This window comes from Fundulus heteroclitus, chromosome 1, assembly GCF_011125445.2.
Source record: "Fundulus heteroclitus isolate FHET01 chromosome 1, MU-UCD_Fhet_4.1, whole genome shotgun sequence".
NCBI classification, from domain to species: Eukaryota; Metazoa; Chordata; class Actinopteri; order Cyprinodontiformes; family Fundulidae; genus Fundulus; species Fundulus heteroclitus.
The window spans coordinates 41,455,905-41,477,825 of record NC_046361.1 but is presented as its reverse complement, the minus strand read 5'-3'; the positions used below and the strand labels follow the sequence as shown (position 1 = coordinate 41,477,825).

Below are 21,921 nucleotides of genomic sequence, written 5' to 3'. Positions count from 1 at the left end.
AGCTCCTTTTCCATCGTGTTCCCAGACCTGAGCTGGAATGTCCCAGCAGGAAGGTGGGAAGTTGGGGGGGGGGTACTGTGGAACCAGCAAACACTGAAAGGTCCTGTCCACAGACATATATACGTAGACGCGTCACAGGGCGCAGGTTCGCACGTCAACGTCACCGCCATATTGTATGTGGCAGAAAAAAGTTAAGTTCTGTTATTGTGAACGTGGATCAGAGAAGATGCCTCATTCTTGTGCTGCAATAAATACACACACACACACACACACATTATATATATATATATATATATATATATATATATATATATATATATATATATATATTTGTGTGTGTATGTGTTATGAATATAAGTATCAATTTGTTAAATCTAAACATTGTGGTCTTCATTATTTCATAAAACCATGTCACATGTGAACCTTTAGGAACAGACTTTTTGGGTGAGTATTAAAGAGGTAAAATTAATAAAATGAGAGAAAAAAGTCCTAGGTCAATAAAGTAAAAATAAACAAACAAACACAAAAGTGATAATGTTATGATAAAAACATCATATTATGAGAATTAAGAGGGAACATTTCCAGAATAATCACAGTTTGCAGAATTATTTCACTCCTGGAGTAATAGGACCAGGTTAGATTATTTTAAATATTTTTATTCTTTATGAGAATAAATTCAGGAGAATGAAGCTAAAGGGATACGAAAATAAACTTGTAATATTACAAAAAAATACTACGAATACAAAGTATATTAAAGTCCCTCTGATGCTGTTTAAGTGACTGAGTAACTGCAGATTTGCCACATTTAAGATGGCAGACGCTCTGACGCATCGCAGCATAGGCAGAACCCGCCCAATGACGCGTCTACTCTTATATTATGTCTATGGTCCTGTCCAGGAAACTCAAACTAGTTTGATAAGCTGCTCTCGCCTCTAGCGCCCTCTAGTGGCTGCAGCGCCAGCGTGAGCCACCTCCGCCGGTCTTTTGTTAAACAGCTGGAAGTCCAAACCGGCGCCGAGCAGAACCAGACGTCGTCACATCCTGGAGGACGGATGAGTAGAGGACTCTGTTGTCGCAGCCCCTCCGTTTAGTTTTATCAGGGTTTTATCGGGACGGACGACACCAATGAGCCTGAGACTGAAGCAGGAGAAAGGAGGCGATGCGTGGGTTTCAAGCTTTTAACTCTCAGTCCAGGAGACAGTTTGGAACAAGCTGCAGACACAACGTCCTTTCAGAAACACGCTTTTCATCACTGATGCTACTTCTGGGATCCTCTCACCTGAGCTGTGAGTCTCTGCAGCTCACCCAGAGCTAGCCATGGTCCTCTGGGCTTCTCTGACTGAGGCGCTGCTTGGCGACTCCTCCTGATCTGGCTGTGAAAAGTTAATTCAAACGGTATGATCAGCATCCTGATGGAGTAATCCTGTTTAGTGGCCTCCATCCACTGGGACAGACGTCTTGATGCTAAAGCAGCGCTCAAGCTTAGATCAATGAATCATTGAGTTCTTTCAGCTGCTCTCTAAATCAGACGTCGCCTCTACAGGTCATTACAGCTTCTGTTTTTGCTCAGGATGTCCTTCCTGACGTAACCGGGGTTCAGAGCCGGATCCTCCGTGTCAAAGGCTCGGACTTAGCCCACTAAACCCGCGGAGGTCTTAACAGCTTTACTGACAACCTGCTCTTCAGAAATGGCTCCTTCTAAATTAAAGTTCCTGCTCACAGAGATGCAGACTCTGACCGATGGACTGTGGCATGACCTGGACCTGAGGCCTCTCTGTCTCTGCAGGCGGTGTTTAATCTCAGGTCCCATCACGGCAGGAGCCGCCGGCCCTCCACCGGCCCTCCATCAGCCCTCCATCAGCACACACTGCTCTCTGTTTTGGGTCCGGGCGCCCCCCCGCCGGCTCAAACACGCCTCCTGCTGCGCCGCGGCGCTGCGTGACTGATCGGATTATGGAGTCATTATCCAGGAAACAGCAGCTCGTTCCTGCTCTGTGCGCCTGGTGGAGGTTTGACCCCCCGCCACTTTCCCCTGTAATCACTGCCAATAAATATTTACTGACTTTATTTGTCCCAGAACAGTCAGTAAAAGCCGCTCCGGTCTGGACACGTCTGCTGCACACAGTCAGTCACACAGGCTTAGTTAGGGGCCGGCTGAAACCTTCTCTTTTCAGCCTTTTCAGCTCATAATACTCACAAATGTTCAAAACAAAGAAAGAAATGTCAAAATAAAAATATGGAGCACAAGGCTGGTGAGAAAGCATCTGAAGGTTGTGCAACACAATGACCGCCCATGGAGAAAATGTTGATGGTGTGAATGTGATAAATCAGAGGTTTATTGGGTGATTTCTCCAGTCAGCAGTAATGAGAGCAGTAGCCTGGAGACTTACCAAACCAGCACCCTAAGCAGGAGTTTAAAAGCACTGCCTGTCATTCATTAATGCTGCATCCAACATCCAAACCCAAAAAGTCTGGCAGCAGTCAGCTAAACAGCTTCTGCTCCAGTTCTGACCAGCATTATTACTCAGCTTTTCACAGCTCTCGGGATCGTGTAAGTCTCACTTTTTTCCACATAATCAGTCTACGCTCGCTACAGTAGCAATGAGCCTGAAAGTTCACTTCCTGCTCATAGTGAACATGTGGTTGGATAAAGAGAAGTCAAACTAGTCAGGCAGCAGCTCCATCGTTTCCTCCCTCATCACCTCGTTTAGCTCAGAGAGAAAAACCAATCACTGCTGCAGCTATTGATCGCAGACGAGATGCAGCAGGAGCGTTTGGAGAGGGCAGTTAACGAGTCAATTTAATCACACAATCTGCAGACAGCCGTAGACATTTCAAACCGAAAGAGGGCCGACAAGGTTAAACGCCACAGGAAAACACATTTTATCACCAGAGAAACTTTATGCTCACAATCGACTTTTCTAACCCGGAGGCAGGAGCTCCTCTGCACACGGCTCACCTGTACTTCCTTTAAAAGATCTTTGGGGAAAGTAAGAGCGCTCACTCCATCCTCCTTTCTGCTGCCAACCAGCAGCCACACTTTTAGCGTATTTCTTTTTACAGTAATAAGCAGCCATGTTCTTTGTTAAGCTTTAGAACAACACATTCATTGTTGTTTTAATCAGCTTCTCAGATTTAGCTGGGCCACACTATGTATGTAGCATAGCGCCACCCTCAGGTGTTCGTCTGTATGATTAGAGCCGTAAACCAGAATGTGAGCGGAGGATCTCTTTCCTGACCTCCTCAGCAGATCCCAGCTTCCCTCTGCTCACCTGCTGCGTCTGTGTCGTCCTCAGGTTGAAGCAGCAGCGCATCGTCTGACCCGTCCAGAACCACCAGGCCCACCGGCGGCCATGGCGGCCCGACTCCTCCTCATGCTGTTTGTCTGCGTGACGCTGAGCGAGGCTCAGTTTCCGTCTGGACAGCGGCTGAAGCCTCGCATCCAGAGGGACCGACGCAACATCCGGCCCAACATCATCCTGGTTCTGACGGACGACCAGGACGTGGAGCTCGGTACGGGGGTCAGGGAGGATGCTCAGTTCTGAAGGTGTTTAGCTTCAGAACGCTTCGCTGCTTCACACCGTCCCTGCGGGGGATTGCTGACATTGCTCCCGTCTCTCTGCAGGATCCATGCAGGCCATGAACAAAACCCGCCGCATCATGGAGGAGGGCGGGACCTTCTTCTCCAACGCCTTCGTGACCACGCCCATGTGCTGTCCGTCACGATCGAGCATGCTCACTGGGAAGTAAGTCACAGCGGAGACGACCAACAACCAATCACAGTAGAGCTTTGAGCCCCACCCGTCTCTGATGTGATGAAGCCTGAACTGGAAGTTTGGTTCACTTCATGTTCATCACGTCAAAAGTATTAGAAACTACCTCTACTGCCTGATATCTGAGCTATCGCTGCATTATTTTTACTCCTGTCTGCTTCTTTCTGTCAGTTCATTTTCAGCACATTATATGAAAGCGACCCATTAAAGTTCTGATTAAAACACCGGGTCTCTCCCGCCAGAGGTCCACCAGAGTCTGCAACCAAAGCTCCTGAAAATTAATGCCTTTCTTTAGTTTGATTTTGACTCGTTAATTGAAAGTTGAGGATCAATAGAGCCCAGATAAATACTCTTAGTTTAAAAGAACTGATCCAGAACTAAAGAACAACTGAAAAACACTCGTTTCTCACTCAGCACTCCTGTGCTGCACAGTTCTGGGTTCTACTGGGTCACAGTCGGGTTTAATCAGTCCCTGTTACTGGAACACAGACTCTATATGAACCCCTGATTATTAAAGGTTCCTAGACAGGAACTGCAAGGTCCAGGATCATGCTCCTCTTCCTCCGGACCGTGATGAAGAGCTTAATATGGCTTGGTGTGGAGACCCAATAAAAGCTGCTAGAGAGGAAGATCTGAGCCGACCCATGATCTCCATCATGATGCCGAAGTCTCCTGGTCTTTAATTCCTGATCTAGACAGCGTTAGTACTCAGGTTGCCCTTCAATATTTATTTTATTCTGCTAATCTTAAATTGCTGTTTTTAATTTATGTTTTAAAAATACTTTTTTATTTCATGTTGAACCATTTTTACAGTCTCTGCAGCGTCGCCTGCTTGAAACGTGTTTCCTGTCAGGGCCAATCCATCGCTCAAAATTTTTACTTTTTTAGATTTGTTACAGCTGAAGGTTTTATTTTTTTAGTTTTGTTACAGCTGAAGGTTTTAGTTTTTTAGTTTGTTACAGTTAAAGGTTTTAGTTTCTTGTTTTGTTCTGTTTGACGTTGGTTGTCGTCACGCTGAGCCGCTCCTCCGTCTCTCTCAGGTACGTCCACAACCACAACACCTACACCAACAACGAGAACTGCTCCTCGCCGTCATGGCAGCGGCAGCATGAGCCGCGGACCTTTGGCGTCTACCTCAACGGCACGGGATACAGAACAGGTGGGAGGCTGACCGACTGGTTCTAAGTTTTACTAAGAAATAGCTTTTAGGTTTAGGCTGCAGACCATGGACGGATGTTTTCTCTGGTTTAGAGCCACGGTGGGGATCTGCCTGTAGGAAGGAAATGTTTTGTCTCCCGCTGTGTTGTCCTGACTTTGTGTTTGCTGGTCATGTTTGCAGCTTTCTTTGGGAAATACCTGAACGAGTACAACGGCTCGTACGTTCCTGCCGGGTGGAGGGAGTGGCTCGGTCTGGTGAAGAACAGCCGCTTCTACAACTACACGCTGAGCCGCAACGGCGTCCGGGAGAAGCACGGCGCGCAGTACCCTCAGGTCAGAGCCTCAGCGGGTCCTGCAGCGTTCCCGGGTCCGTTTGGACCGGAACCGCTGAGCGTCCCTGCTTCAGCGGACAGGAACCCTCAGGCCTCATGGTTCAGACCTTTTTCTAACGCTTCTGTTGTAAACAGGTTCATTACAGGGTGAGGTTCTGGTGTCAGGCTGAAGACATTTAGGGTCAGCGCTGTCCAATCGGGTGGATAAACCACGCAGGGCTGGACGATAATTCAGTAACGATAAAAATGATCCATAGACGTATATCGATGATAGTAAAAAGATAAATAAATGGTCAATAGAATAACAGTTTTCCATCTTTATGCATTCTATCATGTAGGTTAATATTACATCATTACATATTACTTCCTCCCAACCAATCACAACGCAGACCCAGGAACCAAGCCCCGCCCTCTTTAGAGTTTAGAGAGCACGCATTCTTTTTTCTTTTTAAAAACGTGCAGTTTTGGTAAAAAAGTTGGTTGAATAAAGGGTTGAGTTTGAATTCAGTGTTTGTATCTTTATCTAAAAACGGGTTGCTAAGCAACAGCATAAAATGTCCACGGCTGCACTTAAAATATTTGTTTTGAATTTGTTGATTAATTATCGATATCGATCAATATGATTTCTATTTTATAGATACACTATTTTTCTATATCGTCCGGCCCTATGACGACGGGTCAGAACCACGAGACGTTCAGGAGGTTCTAAACGCGTTCTAGCGGGTCTCCGACCAGGCTTGACCCGGTTCCCCGTCCCACAGCATGACGCTGCCGCCACCGTGCTTCACCGTGTTCTGCTTCATTTAGTTTCCGTTCACCTTTTAATGCAGACAGAAAACTTTCTGTTCTCATCTTCCACCAACGTGGAGGTCCAGTTTTGGAGAAAGTTCTGAAGATTCCTTCAGTACTTTAAAAATTATTCACAGCCTTTAAGTTAGAACCTCTAACTTCTCCATGTTAGCCTTCCTGACAGAGCCAGCTGTGTAACTGGACCTCAGCAGAAAGCCAGCGGTTCTGTTTCTGGAGAACATTAGAGAACCAGCAGCCTGTTTGGTCCAGAAGAACCGGGGCTGTAGTTTGGACCATCTAGAAGTAGTTTACCTAGAACTGCTCCTCAGCCTCTGTCTGATCGTCTCCTCTCCCTCTGTGTCTCCAGGACTACCTGACCGACCTCATCACCGCCGAGTCCATCCGCTATTTCCGCTCCTCCAAGCGGGTTTACCCCCACCGGCCGGTTCTGATGGTTCTGAGCCACGCTGCGCCGCACGGACCCGAGGACTCGGCGCCGCAGTACAGCAACGCCTTCCCCAACGCGTCGCAGCACATGTAGGCAGCTCACACTCCGCTGGTGAAACCTGATCATGTGACATGTGGTTCTGAGGAGGAGTCCGGTCCGTTTCAGCCGGCGCCGCACGCACACACACACACACACACACACACACACACACACACACACACACACACACACACACACACACACACACACACACACACACACACGCACACACACACAACGGAGCCGCTCTGTTCTGCTCCGCAGGATAAACCCTGAAACCCTCCAGACGCTCTGAGTTATTTCACGGATCGGGTCAGAACCGCGGGTCGACCCGGGTCCAGAGGAACGGCTGGCTGCCCTCCTGGACGCCGTCTAAATCCGGTTTCAGGCTCAGCAGCTGGTTTTGTTGCTGGAACAGAGTCTCTGCAGGAGGTTCTCCACGCTGACAGTCATCCTTTCTGTCCAGCAGCTGCTGCTCCGCTCTCAGCTGGCGCCGGTCCAGTCCGGCCGAGGAACAGAACCAGACGAAGAGCTTCTCTGGGTTCTTATTCCTGCCCAGAAAGGGAACAATGCAGATTAGAGCTTGGCTCTCAGGATGTAAGCCTGAAAACAGACATCAGCAGAAAGAGGCATTTTATTTTATCATCTACAGCTGCTCTGCTGACTAAAAATAAGTCACATTTTCTCAAAATAAGTGAATTTGTCCATTATTTGATCAGGTAACTAAGATTATCTGCCAATGGAATGAGTATTTTGACCCCTAAAATAAGATAATTAAATATAATGCATTTTAAATAAGCTGATGGAGATGAGTTGTTCCTGTTTCATTCCACTAACAGATGATCTTATCTAGCTGCTCAATATGAGGACAAATACGTTTAATTTTAGTTGTTTTTGCAGCTGAGGCTTGATGCATCGTCTGCAGGAGACTTTCTGACCTGGGAACCTAACGTCGACCTTCAGCAGCTCCAGGTTCTGCTCCAGGTGGACCAGAACCGGACGTCCAGATGTCGCCCTTAAAGCCGCCGGGTTCTGCTGCTCCGGTGAACAGGAGCAGATGTTTCCAGCTATTCAGACAGGAGCAGCCGAGCTCAGAGCGACGCCCGCTCCTGTCCTGGCTCAGATTATTCATCCGTTATCCAAACAGAACGTCTGCCGTATTAATGAGCTCCACCGACACGAGCAGCAGAACATCTGCAGGAACGTTCAGAGAACCCCCCCCCCCCCCCCCCCCCAAACCTCATTAAAACAAACAGCGGCAGCTTTAATTAAGAAGCGGTCCAGTTCGGCTCATTTCCCGGAGCTTTTCCAGCCTGGAGCCGTTTAGCGAGGCCGAGTTTGTTTCCTGCTGCCTGAGGGAGAAAAACACCAAGTTTACTGGGATTAAGATCCTTCCTGCTTCAAGGAGGGACGCCTTCAAAGATTCACTTTGTTTCTTCTTCTTTGCTTTTTTAACTTCCTGCTGCAGCTGGTAAAAAACAAAAAAAAAAAAAACAATGATAGGAACATCATAAAGTCTTCAGCATCACGGTTTAAACATCCAGGGTTTTAATTCTTTATATCTCTGCTCATGGATTATTCATGATGACTGGAAATTATGCCAAAGCTAGAGAAAAATAGAAACTTTTAGTTTTAAAGGGTCAAACATGGAACCGGTACCAAAAAACTAACGGGCTTAACGAGACAGAACCAAATCAGCATTAATTCATGGAAAATGGCTAAGAAGCCTCTAAATGACCCTGTTGACTGGGGGGGGGGGGGTTATAGACAGACCGGGTCGATCCGATGGAGTAGGAACAGAACCAGAGGCAGGAAGATGAATCTATGGAGGTTTTATGTTTTAATATTCAGCGTTTGTGTTTAAAGATGGTAGCTTTACTAGAACAGCGGTTCTCCTGTGAGAGGAGGTCCAAACCCGGTGGAGTCTGACGTCCTCTGCCTCTCCCACCAGAACCCCCAGCTACAACTACGCCCCAAACCCGGACAAGCACTGGATCATGCGCTACACGGGCCCCATGCGGCCCATCCACATGGAGTTCACCAACGTGCTGCAGAGGAAGCGGCTGCAGACGCTGCTGTCTGTGGACGACAGCATGGAGAAGGTGAGCCCCCCCCCCCCCAGCCAGCCCGCCCGGCGCCGCTGAGGCCCGCTGGCCCAGAACCGGCTCCTGATCAGACGTGTCTGCTTGTGTGTCTCAGCTGCACAACATGCTGGTGGAGACGGGCGAGCTGGAGAACACCTACATCATCTACACGTCTGACCACGGCTACCACATCGGGCAGTTCGGCCTCGTTAAAGGTACGGCGGAATGAATCGTTCATGGGATCCGGATCCAGTCTGGATCCCATGAACGATTCTCTGGGCTCTCTGAAGGTTTAACGTCTTTCAAGATGGTTTTGTTTTGTCGTCCAGCTGCTTCCTCGCCTGAAAAGCCTGAAACGTTCCGCTCTAATACCAGTGGGAGGCTAAGCCTAAAGTAATGCTCTCTGCTGTCTGCAGGTAAATCCATGCCCTACGAGTTTGACATCAGAGTCCCGTTCTACATCAGAGGACCCAACGTGGAGCAAGGCAGCATGTAAGCACAAACCGACACCCCCAACGTTTTCAGCCCGGTGTGAGGGAGAGCAGTGGAGTCTGAGAGCTCCTCTGTTAGAGATGCGCCTGAAATAAAGAGTAAACCAGATCAGCGTGACAGCAGAATGCATCACAGGCCACCAGATGTGATCTGAGGCTCTGCAGAGACGGAGCGGCTAAACTAGATTAGAGTCCTCAGAGCTGCAGCACAGTCACAGAGTTTCCTGCTCAGTCAGCAGGAATTATTCACTCTGTAATGTTAAACAGAAGCACGTCGATACACATTCATTTGTTTCTGCGCTTTAGGAACAGACTCACATTTGTCTCCCAGTTTTAAACAAAGCAGAAGTGGTTTCATGAGGAACAGGTCCAACGGGGACACGTTTACACCTGAAACCTGACGTTTATAACCGGTTCCTTTCAGAAACCCACACATGGTTCTGAACATCGATCTGGCGCCGACCATCCTGGACATCGCCGGCCTGGACACGCCTGCAGACATGGATGGAAAGTCCATCCTCCCCCTGCTGGACACGGACAAACCTGCCAACAGGTGACCACACACAATTCAAGTCAATAACACTTTATTTATATAACACTAATTAATATCATCTCATCATCAAGTCTCTTTCCAAAGTCAGACTCCATCAGATCCTCCAGGTTGGTGAGAAAGTTTCCTCTCTAAGGAAACCCAGCAGGTTGCATCAAGTCTCTCCAAGCAGCATTCACTCCTCCTGAAAGAGCGTAGAGCCACAGTGGACAGTCGTCTGCATTGTTGATGGCTTTGCAGCAATCCCTCATACTGAGCATGCATGAAGCGACAGTGGAGAGGAAAACTCCCCTTTAACAGGGAGGAGAACCTCCAGCAGAACCAGAACCAGGCTCAGTGTGAACTAGTACTTTCTATGTTAGATGGTAATAGAGGATGATCTGCCTCCCCTGATGATGTCACAGCTAACAGAACGCCAGACCAGGTGTACCTTCTATGAAGAGAAAATGACAGAGAACAAAAAGTTAAAAGCTGAAATAACAACAAACAATGCAGATTGGAGAGCAGTAGGAGAACTCAGCAGAGAGAGAGAAATAGACCCTGATGTCCTCCAGCAGCCTAAGCCTATAGCAGCATAACTATAGAGGTAGCTCAGGGTAACATGAGCCACTCTGACTAGAAGCTTTGTCACAAAGGAAAGTTTTAAGATTAATCTTAAAAGTAGACGGGGTGTCTGCGTCACGGACCAAAACTGGGAGTTGGTTCCACAGGAGAGGAGCCTGATAGCTAAAGGATCTGCCTCCCATTCTACTTTTAGAGACTCTAGGAACCACCAGCAGACCTGCAGTCTGAGAGCGAAGTGCTCTGTTAGGAACATACGGGGTAATCAGAGCTCTGATACATGGACTTCAGCGTGCCCATGAGCAAGGCACTTAACTCCAGGCTTCCTGTGGGTCTGCTTACCGGGACTTGAACCTGTGTGGGGGAAGCATGACCAGAGAAGCGTTTTCTTAACACACGTTTTGACGCTCGTTAATCGTGTCCATGAACTCGGTTTTAGCTCAGCGCTGTCAGCCGGATCAGCCGCTGTGATAGAAACCTTCATCCTGCCGCCGTTCACAAGAACCAGAGGAAGATTTTCTGCTGTCTGGAGGATCTGAGCAGCAGCTGATTGGCCTGCAGGGCTGGTTCTATACCGAGGTTCTGTGTTAAAGTCTTTACCTGTGTAGTAACGTGACGGTGCTGCTGCCTGATAGCCACAGAGGTTGTACCTGCAGAAAGGGAGGAAGGAGGTCCGCCATGAGCTTAGAGAAGCAGCTGTTTCTCCACACAGGGTGAAATGCTGCAGGGAGAATAGAAACGGATCATCTGGTGGTTCTGAAGCTCTTTCAGGAAGAGGTTCTGGACCTGAGGCGCTGACGCCGCTGCTCTTCTCTCTTCTCCAGGTTTCAGGTGACCCGGAAGCCGAAGGTGTGGAGAGACTCGTTCCTGGTGGAGAGAGGGTAAGTATGTCTCTGGTCAGTCAGAACTAGACACTCACAGACAGAACCATCTGGGTTTAACCCGCCGGAGAAGCTGCTCATCACGTCCAGAACCTCTGAATGCTCAGGTGGCCCGCTGAAGCCAAACACAAACGCTTTGAGAGGCGTTTGGTCCAAGTGACACCAGAACTTTAATATCAGCACTTTTTTATTTGCAGCATAAAAACACTTTTATCTACATTTAAAGCTACATGTGCATCTAATGGTGGAGATAAAAACTATTTTAGTTTATAAAGGTTTACTAAACGAGCAGCTAATGGTAAAAATCACATCAAACATTAAGGAGCAAAAACTAAAAGTGGATCCTGAAATACAAGATAGTCTTCAGCCTGATGTAAGACGTCAGGAATTCATGGTCTGGACCACAATCCTCGGCTCTCAACAGGTTTAATGTAACTAAATACACAGAACTGTGACCTGGACCTGGACCTGGTTTAGGTGGTTCTGCTGCTCCTCCCTCTGCCAAGACTGACACCGGCCTCCTCAGCTCCTAACAGCAACAATAATGAACATTAATGAACGGAAACACAACATAAAATACCACGAGGAAAGCATTAAACACACAAACTCTCATTCTGAAGCAGCGTTGGGAGGAACGATCGTCATATTTAGACCCCAGGAAAACAGGAAGTCATAGATTATGAACTAAAAGTTCCTACAATCTGAACAAAGGAAACAAGAGGACTCATGAGGGGAACCGGTTCTTGATTTTTGTCGGAAGAATCGTTTATGAACTGATAAAATATTTTTTTTCTCTTAAATCTCCAGTGTTAAATAAATGAGCTGCAGTAAAAAGATGTTTTTTATGCTGAAGCTTCTCCGTTGTTGCGTTCACAGGAAGCTGCTCCACCCTCGGGTGGAGGGGAAGGAGGTGTCTCAGGAGGAGAACTTCCTGCCCAAACACCAGCGAGTCAAAGATCTGTGTCAGAGAGCCGAGTACCAGACGCCCTGCCAGCAGAGCGGACAGGTACGCCGCTCACCTGCAGCTGCTGCGCCGCTAAATCCTGCTTCCTCTGCGGCTCCGCTCACACGTCTCTGCTTCCCCGTCTCCTCCACATTTAACCCCTGGTTCTGTTGGTCCTGTTGGTCCTGCTGGTTCTGCTGGTCCTGTTGGTCCTGTTGGTCCTGCTGGTCCTGCTGGTTCAGGAAATCTTTTGTGGTGCTGAAAACTGATGCAGAGGTTCAGACTAAACACCTCCTCATATCTGACTGTAGGTGTCAGACCCGCCTGGTTCTGGCCCAACAGGTCAGAACCAGCAAACATTTTAGAACAACGACCTGTGACTGTGAGGAGAACGAGGAAAAACCTGCAGGCAGAGTCCCGTAGACAGGAAGGTGTGGTGGATTTTAATCTTTATCAAGAAGGACAGCAAGCTACTCATTAATTAGAGAAAGATGCGTCTTTGTCTGCAGTTTTATTCAAAGGCATGGAGCGTTTGAACGTCTCTGACCCTGAGCAGGAAACGGAGCGAGAGGAAAATAGTTTACTTTCATCACATTCTGGGTTAACATAGGAGGTGGGAGTAGTCTTCATCTGAGAAAACAGGAATGCACCACTGGTACGATCCGGTTCTTATCTAACACAGCTCCTCTCTGAGTCCCTGGGTAAATAAAACACAATAACTCGCTCTGTAAGCATGAGAGCTTCTTTCACACGGGAAAGTTATGCAGGTGCGTCTGGACATGATATGATCAGAGTTACATACGTCAATAACACTTTCCTGATGTTCTATTAGTGTTTTAGTAACTTTAACTCTAAGCCACATGTGCCGAATCCGGCCCGGCAAGGCAATTTTATCTTTTTAACTGTGCAGTAACAGCCTCCTGCCACTAGATGTCAGTTTTCCAACACATTAAAACAACCCAGAAATGTCCAGAAAGAGAAGAAGTGATGCAGAACGATGAGTTTACAGTGTAACTCACTCCCATGTGAACTTTTTTTGCAGACAAACTGTTTAAATTGGGCAAACCGTGCTATTTTTATGTTACTGTGACATTCCTTAGATTTTTATGTGAACTGGAAAGAAATTATGAAATCAAAAGTATCATCTATACAGGAGCAACATGATGCCAAAGTGGGCCAGTATAGAAATGAGTCTGACACGCTGCTTTTCACTAACCCTTCCCTTTTTAAAGGGCGCTTTTGTTCAGGTAGCCGTGGACGTTTCCTTTCATAACTTTAAACTGTTCTCCAGCATTTTTCACCTCCTGCTTCAGGTCTTTCCTTCATCTCCTTCTTTCCTCCTCTTCCTCACGAACATCTCCTCTGTGTGTGTGCAGAAGTGGCAGTGCGTGGAGGACGCCTCGGGAAAGCTGCGGCTCTTCAAATGCAAGACCGAAGGGGGCGGGGCCAAAGGCTTCCAGCGGGGCGTGGTCAGCCATCAGCAGCCAATCAGCATCAAATCTCAGCTGTACCTTCCCAGCTCGGACGCCTGCAACTGCGACTTCAGCGACCTCCTGCCCACCAACGTCCGGCCGTCCATCACCAGGTCCTTCAAGAAGAAATCGTTCTTCTCCAAGAAGAGTGAGTGTTACCGCCACAGGCCAGCAGGTGGCAGCAGTGAGTGGACTTCAGGTCAGGCTGGGATTAAATTTGAAAAGGATGGAGTTTAGGGCTGCAGCGATTAGTCGACATTAATGAAACATTGTCGATGTAAGGAGTTCTGCGTCGTTTAAAGATATATAAACATTATGGCGGTCTAAAAGTTTCACTTTCAGCGGTAGTTTAAATCACATGCAGTTCACCGAGGCTGCAGCAGAGGGCAGTATAGCGTTTGTTCCTTGGCAAGGAAAGAGCGCCCCCATCACATGGCTGCAGCTCACATGGCTGCAGAAGGCATAGACATATATAAAGAGTAGACCCCGCATCGACCGCTCTCGCCTATAGGCGCGGACGAGATTTAGGGGCGCCGTCTTGGGGCGGTCGAGAACTCAGCTCAGTGTAATGTGTTAACCAGGTGCAGAATCAATTTAAGTCAACTATACTTGCTGATTATCGAACTAATTTTCACGTTGTTTTTTTTCCTGAAAACTTTAAAGCTATAGCTATTATAACAAATGGTTCAGTGCAGTTAAATGTTCTTAGTGTGATTAAAAGTAATTGAATATTCTGACAGAATTTATGTACGCTGCAAAACACAGCCACTCATACACTTTAATAATTTTTTGTTATTACTATGTACAAAAACATACATATATATATATACACACACACATATATATATATATATATATATATATATCTATATCTATATCTATATCTATATATATATATATATATATATATATATATATATATATATATATATATATATATATATATATATATATATACGTTCCAAAAAGAACCCGTGGTTGGCGAAATCCGTGAAGTAGTAACCTTTATTTTATTTACAATTATTATACAATGAAATATTCCATAGTACATTGAAACCAAAGAACAAAACCTTTTTACAGGCCCAAGTATTTGTTTAACAAATAAAAGTACTGTATAAACGTTTTTAACTAAATAATAAAAAGTATGTTTTTTTAATTTATAAAAACGGAGTTATCTGTTTTTGCAAATGAACTCTCTCTCTCTATATCTATCTATCTATCTATCTATCTATCTATCTATCTATCTATCTATCTATCTGTCTGTCTGTCTGTCTGTCTGTCTGTCTGTCTGTCTGTCTGTCTGTCTGTCTGTCTGTCTGTCTGTCTGTCTGTCTGTCTGTCTGTCTGTCTGTCTGTCTGTCTGTCTGTCTGTCTGTCTGTCTGTCTGTCTGTCTGTCTGTCTGTCTGTCTGTCTGTCTGTCTATCTATCTATCTCTATATATATATATATATATGTATATATATATATATATATATATATATATATATGTATATATATACACATGCTGTTTATTCACTAATGTCTAACAAAGCTCTGATGCCGTCACGAAGCAGATGCGGTTTTGGAGAGACTAAGTCAAGACTTGGATGTGTATCTCTCTGCCTAATTTTAGAAAAATCACATTCTAATCAAAAATATAAACGATATCTGTTCATCTTACTTGTGAAAAGTTGTCCCTCAAGCCCTGACGTAAATAGTCCCTCGATTTAAACAAAAATGAGCCGCACAGTGCTGAGGCATCATTAGTGTGTTCAGCTTGAATCGGCAGGTTAGGGTAGCAAGTCGACCGCTCCAAGATGGCGGCCGTAATTCCTGCGCAGCGACAGTTAATGCGGGGTCTACTCTTATATTATGTCTATGGCAGAAGGCACTAAAGTTGGCAAAGTTTCATACATTACACTTTCTTTGATACAAAGTTTTGGATTGCCTTTAGGCGAGAATGTGGCTGTAAAGCCAAAATATCTGCTTGGTTCAGACTGTTTGAATCTACAACTGCAATTCAATCAGATGATATCTAACGGTTATTATTATTATATTATGATAATTAGCTCGTTTTTAATATTGATGCTGGGAATATTGCCTAATTAAAGAGAACAAGTCTGACTGCAAACATCTTAATAAGCTCCTCTTTTGTACACTGGGCTACAGCTTAAAATCTTTTTTTAACATTGAGCAACGTTAAAAGCTTGTAGGTTGAAAGATTGTTTTAAAACAATAGATAGAAATATTAAAAATAAGTAATTTGAATTTAAAAATGAATATTTTTTATGGAGGATAATTTATGAAGCTAATAAAGAGACATTCAAAGGTGTGTAGACAAGAACAGGTGAGTCAAAATATTTTTTACAAGAAACTGAAGTGATGATGGAGATCATAGAAGAAATAATTGCGATTAGTCGACTAATCAAAAAAAATAATCGAAAGATTAGTTGACAATAAAAATAATCGTTTGTTGCAGCCCTAAAGGAGTTTATTGATCATGCATTTTAATTATTCATGTAAATAATTTTTGATTAACGTTTGTCTTCTACTTCCCCTGGTTAATTCATTTCAGGGTGCTGCCCTCTAGTGTCTGGGGACAGAACTGCGTCTCCCTCTTTCCTTTCTCTGAAACTTTTTGCTGTTTTTGTGTCTCAGAGTTTAAAGCCGTGAAGAGCTACTCGAGGAACCGCTACAGCCGCTCCGTCTTCGAGCTGAACGGTTACCCCGGCAACCAGAGCGTGGTGGGCGGAGCCGGTCACAACGAGTCCCAGGACGAGTTCAGTGGGATGGGAGGAGTTGACGACGCAGCGGCGCCATCTAGCGCCGTCAAAGTGACTCACAGGTCAGCAAGGTTCCGGTTCTGCCCAGAACCGCGGCTGTGGTTTCCGGTTCTGCTCAGAACCGCAGCTGTGGTTCCGGTTCTGCTGTAGCTGCTGTTATACGCTCAGTGAAGGGTTCTCCAGGGTTCCTTCGCAGTTTCATCCAGCCTGGAAAGTATGAGATTAAAATGTCCTCAGGATAAGTATGGAAATCTAAAACTGAGTCTATTCTGACTTTATTCTTTATTCCCTTAAAGGTAAAAATCAGATTTATTGCACTGATCTGGATCATCTTTGTTATCAGCACATCATAACGTACATGTTTCTCTGACTAGATTATTTCAGATCCTGAGTTACTGACAGAACCTGCAGATAAAGGCCATTAATCCAGTTAAAGGGACATTTCACGGCTCTTTTGGCCTCTAGGCCCCCTTAGATCAGGGCTGTAGACCAATCCTGATCCAGAACTGGGTCCAGCTCTCTGAATCATTAAACCGGCGCCTGGGGGAAGAAAGTCGTCGTGGGTCCGGCCCGCTCTAACCGGACCGTTTCCCTGCAGGTGCTCCATCCTGTCCAACGCCTCCGTGAAGTGTGACACCGGCGTCTATCAGTCCCTGCAGGCGTGGAAGGACCACAAGCTGCACATCGACCACGAGGTAAGGCAGCAGAACGCAGAGCGGCCCGAACGGAACCGCTGCCCCACCGGTCCGAGCAATGGTTCCGGGCCGCTGCAGAGGTCCGGATGGTCTCTGTCCCCGCAGCATGATGCTGCCACCGCCATGCGTCACTGTGGGGATGATTGGTCGATCGGATCATCGGCGCCGATGTTTTCCTGACTCGGTTCTGACAGGCTGTCACACCTTTTCTGTTCAGAGTGAACTGAACCGGTTCTGGTTCTGTTCGTCTTCTCTCCTTCAGATCGAGACTCTGCAGACCAAGATAAAGAACCTGAGAGAGGTCAGAGGACACCTGAAGAAGTCCCGCCCCCTGCAGTGTGACTGCAACAAGTACCTGTAAGTAAAAACAGAACCAGACAGGTCCACTGGACCCGCAACAGGTTCTGACTCAGTTTGACTAGCTTCCAAATCTGGTCTAGAAAAATCCATCCGTCCATCCGTCCATCCATCGGTCCATCCATCGGTCCATCCATCCATCCGTCCATCCATCCATCTGTCCATCATCCATCCGTCTGTCCATCCATCCATCCGTCCATCCATCCATCCATCCATCCATCCATCCATCTGTCCATCCATCCATCTGTCCATCATCCATCCGTCTGTCCATCCATCCATCCGTCCATCCATCCATCCATCCATCCATCTGTCCATCCATCCGTCTGTCCATCCATCCGTCCATCCATCCATCCATCCGTCCATCCATCCATCCATCCATCCATCCATCTGTCCATCCATCCATCTGTCCATCCATCCATCCATCCATCCATCCGTCCATCCATCCATCCATCCATCCATCTGTCCATCCATCCATCTGTCCATCATCCATCCGTCTGTCCATCCATCCGTCCATCCATCCATCCATCCATCTGTCCATCCATCCATCTATCCATCTGTCCATCCATCATCCATCCATCCGTCCATCCATCCACCTGTCCATCCATCCATCCATCCATCTGTCCATCATCCATCCATCCATCCATCCATCTGTCCATCCATCCATCTGTCCATCCATCCATCTGTCCATCCATCCATCCATCCATCTGTCCATCCATCCATCCATCCATCCATCCATCCATCCGTCCATCCATCGGTCCATCCATCCATCCATCCGTCCATCCGTCCATCCATCCATCTGTCCATCCATCCATCTGTCCATCCATCCGTCCATCCATCGGTCCATCCATCCATCCGTCCATCCATCCGTCCATCCATCCATCTGTCCATCATCCATCCGTCTGTCCATCCGTCCATCCATCCATCCATCCATCCATCTATCCATCCATCCATCCATCCATCCATCCATCCATCCGTCTGTCCATCATCCATCCGTCTGTCCATCCATCCATCCATCCATCCATCCATCCGTCTGTCCATCATCCATCCGTCTGTCCATCATCCATCCATCCATCCATCCATCCATCCATCCATCCATCCATCCATCCGTCTGTCCATCATCCATCCGTCTGTCCATCCATCCATCCATCCATCCATCCATCCATCCATCCATCCATCCATCCATCCGTCTATCCATCCATCCATCCATCCATCCATCCATCCATCATCCATCCATCCATCCATCCATCCACCCATCCATCTATCCATGCTGGAACCCTGCAGACTGCTCTATCAGCTGATGGTGTTTGTTTTCAGGTACAAGGCGAAGCTGAAGAAGAAGCTTCGCTTCAGAGGAGGAGGAGGAGGAGGAGGAGGCCTTCATCCTTTCAGGTGAGTCAGAAATGTCACAGCAGGCTCCTCGTCTTTTTTCACCTGTAAACACCTCCACCTGTGTGTGTTTGAGCAGGAAGGGCGGGGCTTGGAACAAGAAGGCGTGGCTTCAGAAAGAGCAGAAGAGGAGGAAGAAGATGAGGAAGATGATCAAGAGGATTCGAAACAATGACACGTGTTCGATGCCGGGCCTCACCTGCTTCACGCACGACAACCAGCACTGGCACACGCCCCCCCTCTGGACATGTACGACACACACACGCTGAGCGTTTAGACGTCAGAAACAGGTTCTGCTAGAGACCCGGTTCTGGGTTCCTCAGGTTCTCCTGAGTCCGTGAGGGAATCCTGGTCCTGCTTCAGCAGCTAAAGGTGGTCCTGATGGAGGCTTCACCGGTTCTCTGTGTGGAGAACAGGAAGCTGTTAACATTTCAGACAATCAGACGTTTCTTAACTGCTTTAGTTCATCAAAGTGAATGAATGATTCGTTTAAAGGAAGAACTTGTTCATGGGAGCTGCCGTCATGAATGAGTTACCAGCATATAACATCCTGAGAGAAGAAAAAGTGGAACATTATTCTGTTCTTCGTTAGTTTTCATGCATCTGGTTCAGAAATGATTTAAATCTAAAGAAACAGAATATTTGACTCTGATAATATTAAACAAAGCTGAAGTAAATGGTTTGTGGATAAACTAAGTCCCCCCTGCTGCTTCAGCAGTTATTGCCTCCGTGTGACCGCCTCTGTTAAAGCAGCTGCTTCTGCAGTTCACAGGAGTTGCAGGTGCAAATCCCCAGTCAGTAAAAAGTGGGAACCCTGCTGCTGCTGAATGCTCCACAAGGTGCTGGACCACCAGGTGGAGTTTAGTTTTTCTGCTGACGAGTGATAAATCCTGAGAGATTCAAACGACTGTAGAACCTGATAAAGGCTTTCTTCTCAGATCGCTGTAGAACCTCGGTGACTAAATCAGAGTTTATTCTCTGTCCTCAGTGTAGCCTGCCCTTCGTTTAGGCCACATAGAGGACCAATCAGGTGTCAGGAGTTTATTCAGCTACAGCCAGTCTACCCAACTCAGTCATGGAGCCTCCATCAGCTGCTCGGTCAGCTGCCAGCTTCTCCCTCAGTCCCAGAAACATCTTTCTGTTGGGCTAATCTCTCCCTCTGCTGTGACATTCACACACCAGACTCTGATGCCGATGCAATACCAAGAATGACCACAAGGCGTCTCTGTGGACATAGTCACATGGAAATATGTGTTTTTAAATTGCTACTAATCTTTGGTCCCAGTTCATGACTCGGCGTGTGTGTTTCAGTGGGACCATTCTGCGCCTGCACCAGCGCTAACAACAACACCTACTGGTGTCTGAGGACCATCAACGAGACCCACAACTTCCTGTTTTGTGAGTTTGCCACCGGATTCCTGGAGTACTTCGACCTGAGCACGGACCCGTACCAGGTAGACCTCTGAGCCCGTCTCCCTCGCATTAACCCCGCAGCGTTCACAGATCGCTCAGTTAGTCATCACATGTTGGTCTGCTACACAAAAACACGTTAACAACTCATCGTTGCTTCACTTAGTTCACACATAACCGTTTGTCCACAAACTGAAAATGGTTTATAATCGTTTATTTATGACTTTAATTTTATCCCTTGTTTAATTCTTACTCCTTCTAATTGGTAGACGTCATTTAACCGTTAAATTCATAGTAAGACTTTCAGTAAATAAGTTTGTGTTTGGGCTGTAATTCTGATTGGTTAAAAAACAGTTGCTTTGATTTTGAATTATTTATAAAAAGTTTGAGTTTTAATTTCTAATCAATCAGAAGGTGAACAGCAAGCCTTCCTCTGCAGACTGTTTGCAATGTTCACAAATCATGTTGTCATTTAAACTCAGGTGCGTTTTTAAAAAGCAACTATTAAACACAATTAATTTAGTCTCTGTCTTGTTAAACTGCACCGATTGTGCTTTATTATTTTTTTCCCATTTTATAAAACCTGTAAATCTACTAGGAACACAAACCAACTTTGCTCTGTGTCTGCAGCTGATAAACGGCGTGGGCTCGTTGGATCGGACGGTCCTGAATCAGCTGCACGTCCAGCTGATGGAGCTCAGAGGCTGCAAAGGTCACAAGCAGTGCAATCCTCGCACGCGCTCAGTGGAGCTGGGTATGACACACACACATGTACAGATCTATTAATTTACCGTCCAAACTCTAAAACCCAAATTAAGACTGGGCGATATATTGAGATTTTACAAATATTGAGTCTTTTAAAAAAAGGTGGTCTAGGCTGTGTAATGATACTTTTATGTATTTCAGTAGTTTAGCTTTCAGCTGTTTCTCCTATTTATCTAAGTCAAAAAATTTACCTGTGAAACATTTGTGATCGTAAAGCGTTGATTTAGAGATGTCTTTTTGTAAATATTTAATAAAAAGGCGAACACATTGAGATAAATATCATATGTCGGCATTCAGCCTAAAAAGATCAAGACGTTATTTTTGGTCTAACCCAGGCTTAACCTGAATCATAAAGTCTCACTAAAATGTACGTTGAAGTTTAAAATTTACATAATTAATCAGATAGTGGAGAGATTTTTCCCCATGAAATAAAATAAAATAAAACAAGATATCATCTGCATAGTGAGTAAACAGGCTGTGGTTGCTGTTAATATAACCCAATGGAAACACATAAAGTCTAAGTACACATCCCTGTGGAACCCCATAATTAATAGATAATTAATAGATAATGAGGATTCCAGTTTATCTTTTTACAGAAAACACAGTAATGTTTAATCTGCTAAATAATTACTGGAGTTTTAGCTCCAATTAGAAGAACAACTCAGCGGGTTTCATAACTTCAGATGTTGAGCGTGAAAACGTTATAAACTGTAGCTTCACATGTTGCATTTAGATAATAATTGGTTTAAAGTTAAAAGAGGGCTGCTGCTTCTGTGTTCAGGGCAAAGGGACAAGAAATATTACTAATATTCTGCCTTTAAGACAGACTTTAACACCTCGTTCTGAAGAATAAAGTATTTTATCTGAAAATGAAATAAAAAAGAGGTAAAAGATAATGTAACAAAAATAGATAAAAACTGAATTATTTTAAGACGTTAACTGTATCTTCTGTACAAAGTAAATAACTTTTGTTCTGTTTTAAAACCTTCAAACTATCAAATGCAGAATAAAACGCCTGCAGAGT

General features: G+C 45.8%; 1 protein-coding gene across 6 annotated transcripts in view; it reads left to right on the top strand.

The window, feature by feature from the left end:
- Window positions 1-21,921, top strand: part of LOC105917264 (extracellular sulfatase Sulf-2) — a 65,189-nt gene that overhangs the window by 38,701 nt on the left and 4,567 nt on the right. For all 6 annotated transcript variants that reach the window (XM_036143240.1, XM_036143232.1, XM_012852014.3 and 3 more), the window contains 19 exons: window positions 3,297-3,513; window positions 3,626-3,746; window positions 4,814-4,932; window positions 5,113-5,264; window positions 6,420-6,589; window positions 8,491-8,641; window positions 8,739-8,838; window positions 9,040-9,115; window positions 9,539-9,667; window positions 11,050-11,106; window positions 11,983-12,112; window positions 13,426-13,669; window positions 16,160-16,346; window positions 16,883-16,979; window positions 17,242-17,336; window positions 18,651-18,725; window positions 18,802-18,971; window positions 20,034-20,176; window positions 20,763-20,886. In XM_036143240.1, coding sequence (XP_035999133.1) covers window positions 3,354-3,513; window positions 3,626-3,746; window positions 4,814-4,932; window positions 5,113-5,264; window positions 6,420-6,589; window positions 8,491-8,641; window positions 8,739-8,838; window positions 9,040-9,115; window positions 9,539-9,667; window positions 11,050-11,106; window positions 11,983-12,112; window positions 13,426-13,669; window positions 16,160-16,346; window positions 16,883-16,979; window positions 17,242-17,336; window positions 18,651-18,725; window positions 18,802-18,971; window positions 20,034-20,176; window positions 20,763-20,886 — 2,500 coding nt within the window. In that variant the 5' untranslated portion in view covers window positions 3,297-3,353. The remainder of the gene's footprint in view (window positions 1-3,296; window positions 3,514-3,625; window positions 3,747-4,813; window positions 4,933-5,112; window positions 5,265-6,419; window positions 6,590-8,490; window positions 8,642-8,738; window positions 8,839-9,039; window positions 9,116-9,538; window positions 9,668-11,049; window positions 11,107-11,982; window positions 12,113-13,425; window positions 13,670-16,159; window positions 16,347-16,882; window positions 16,980-17,241; window positions 17,337-18,650; window positions 18,726-18,801; window positions 18,972-20,033; window positions 20,177-20,762; window positions 20,887-21,921) is intronic.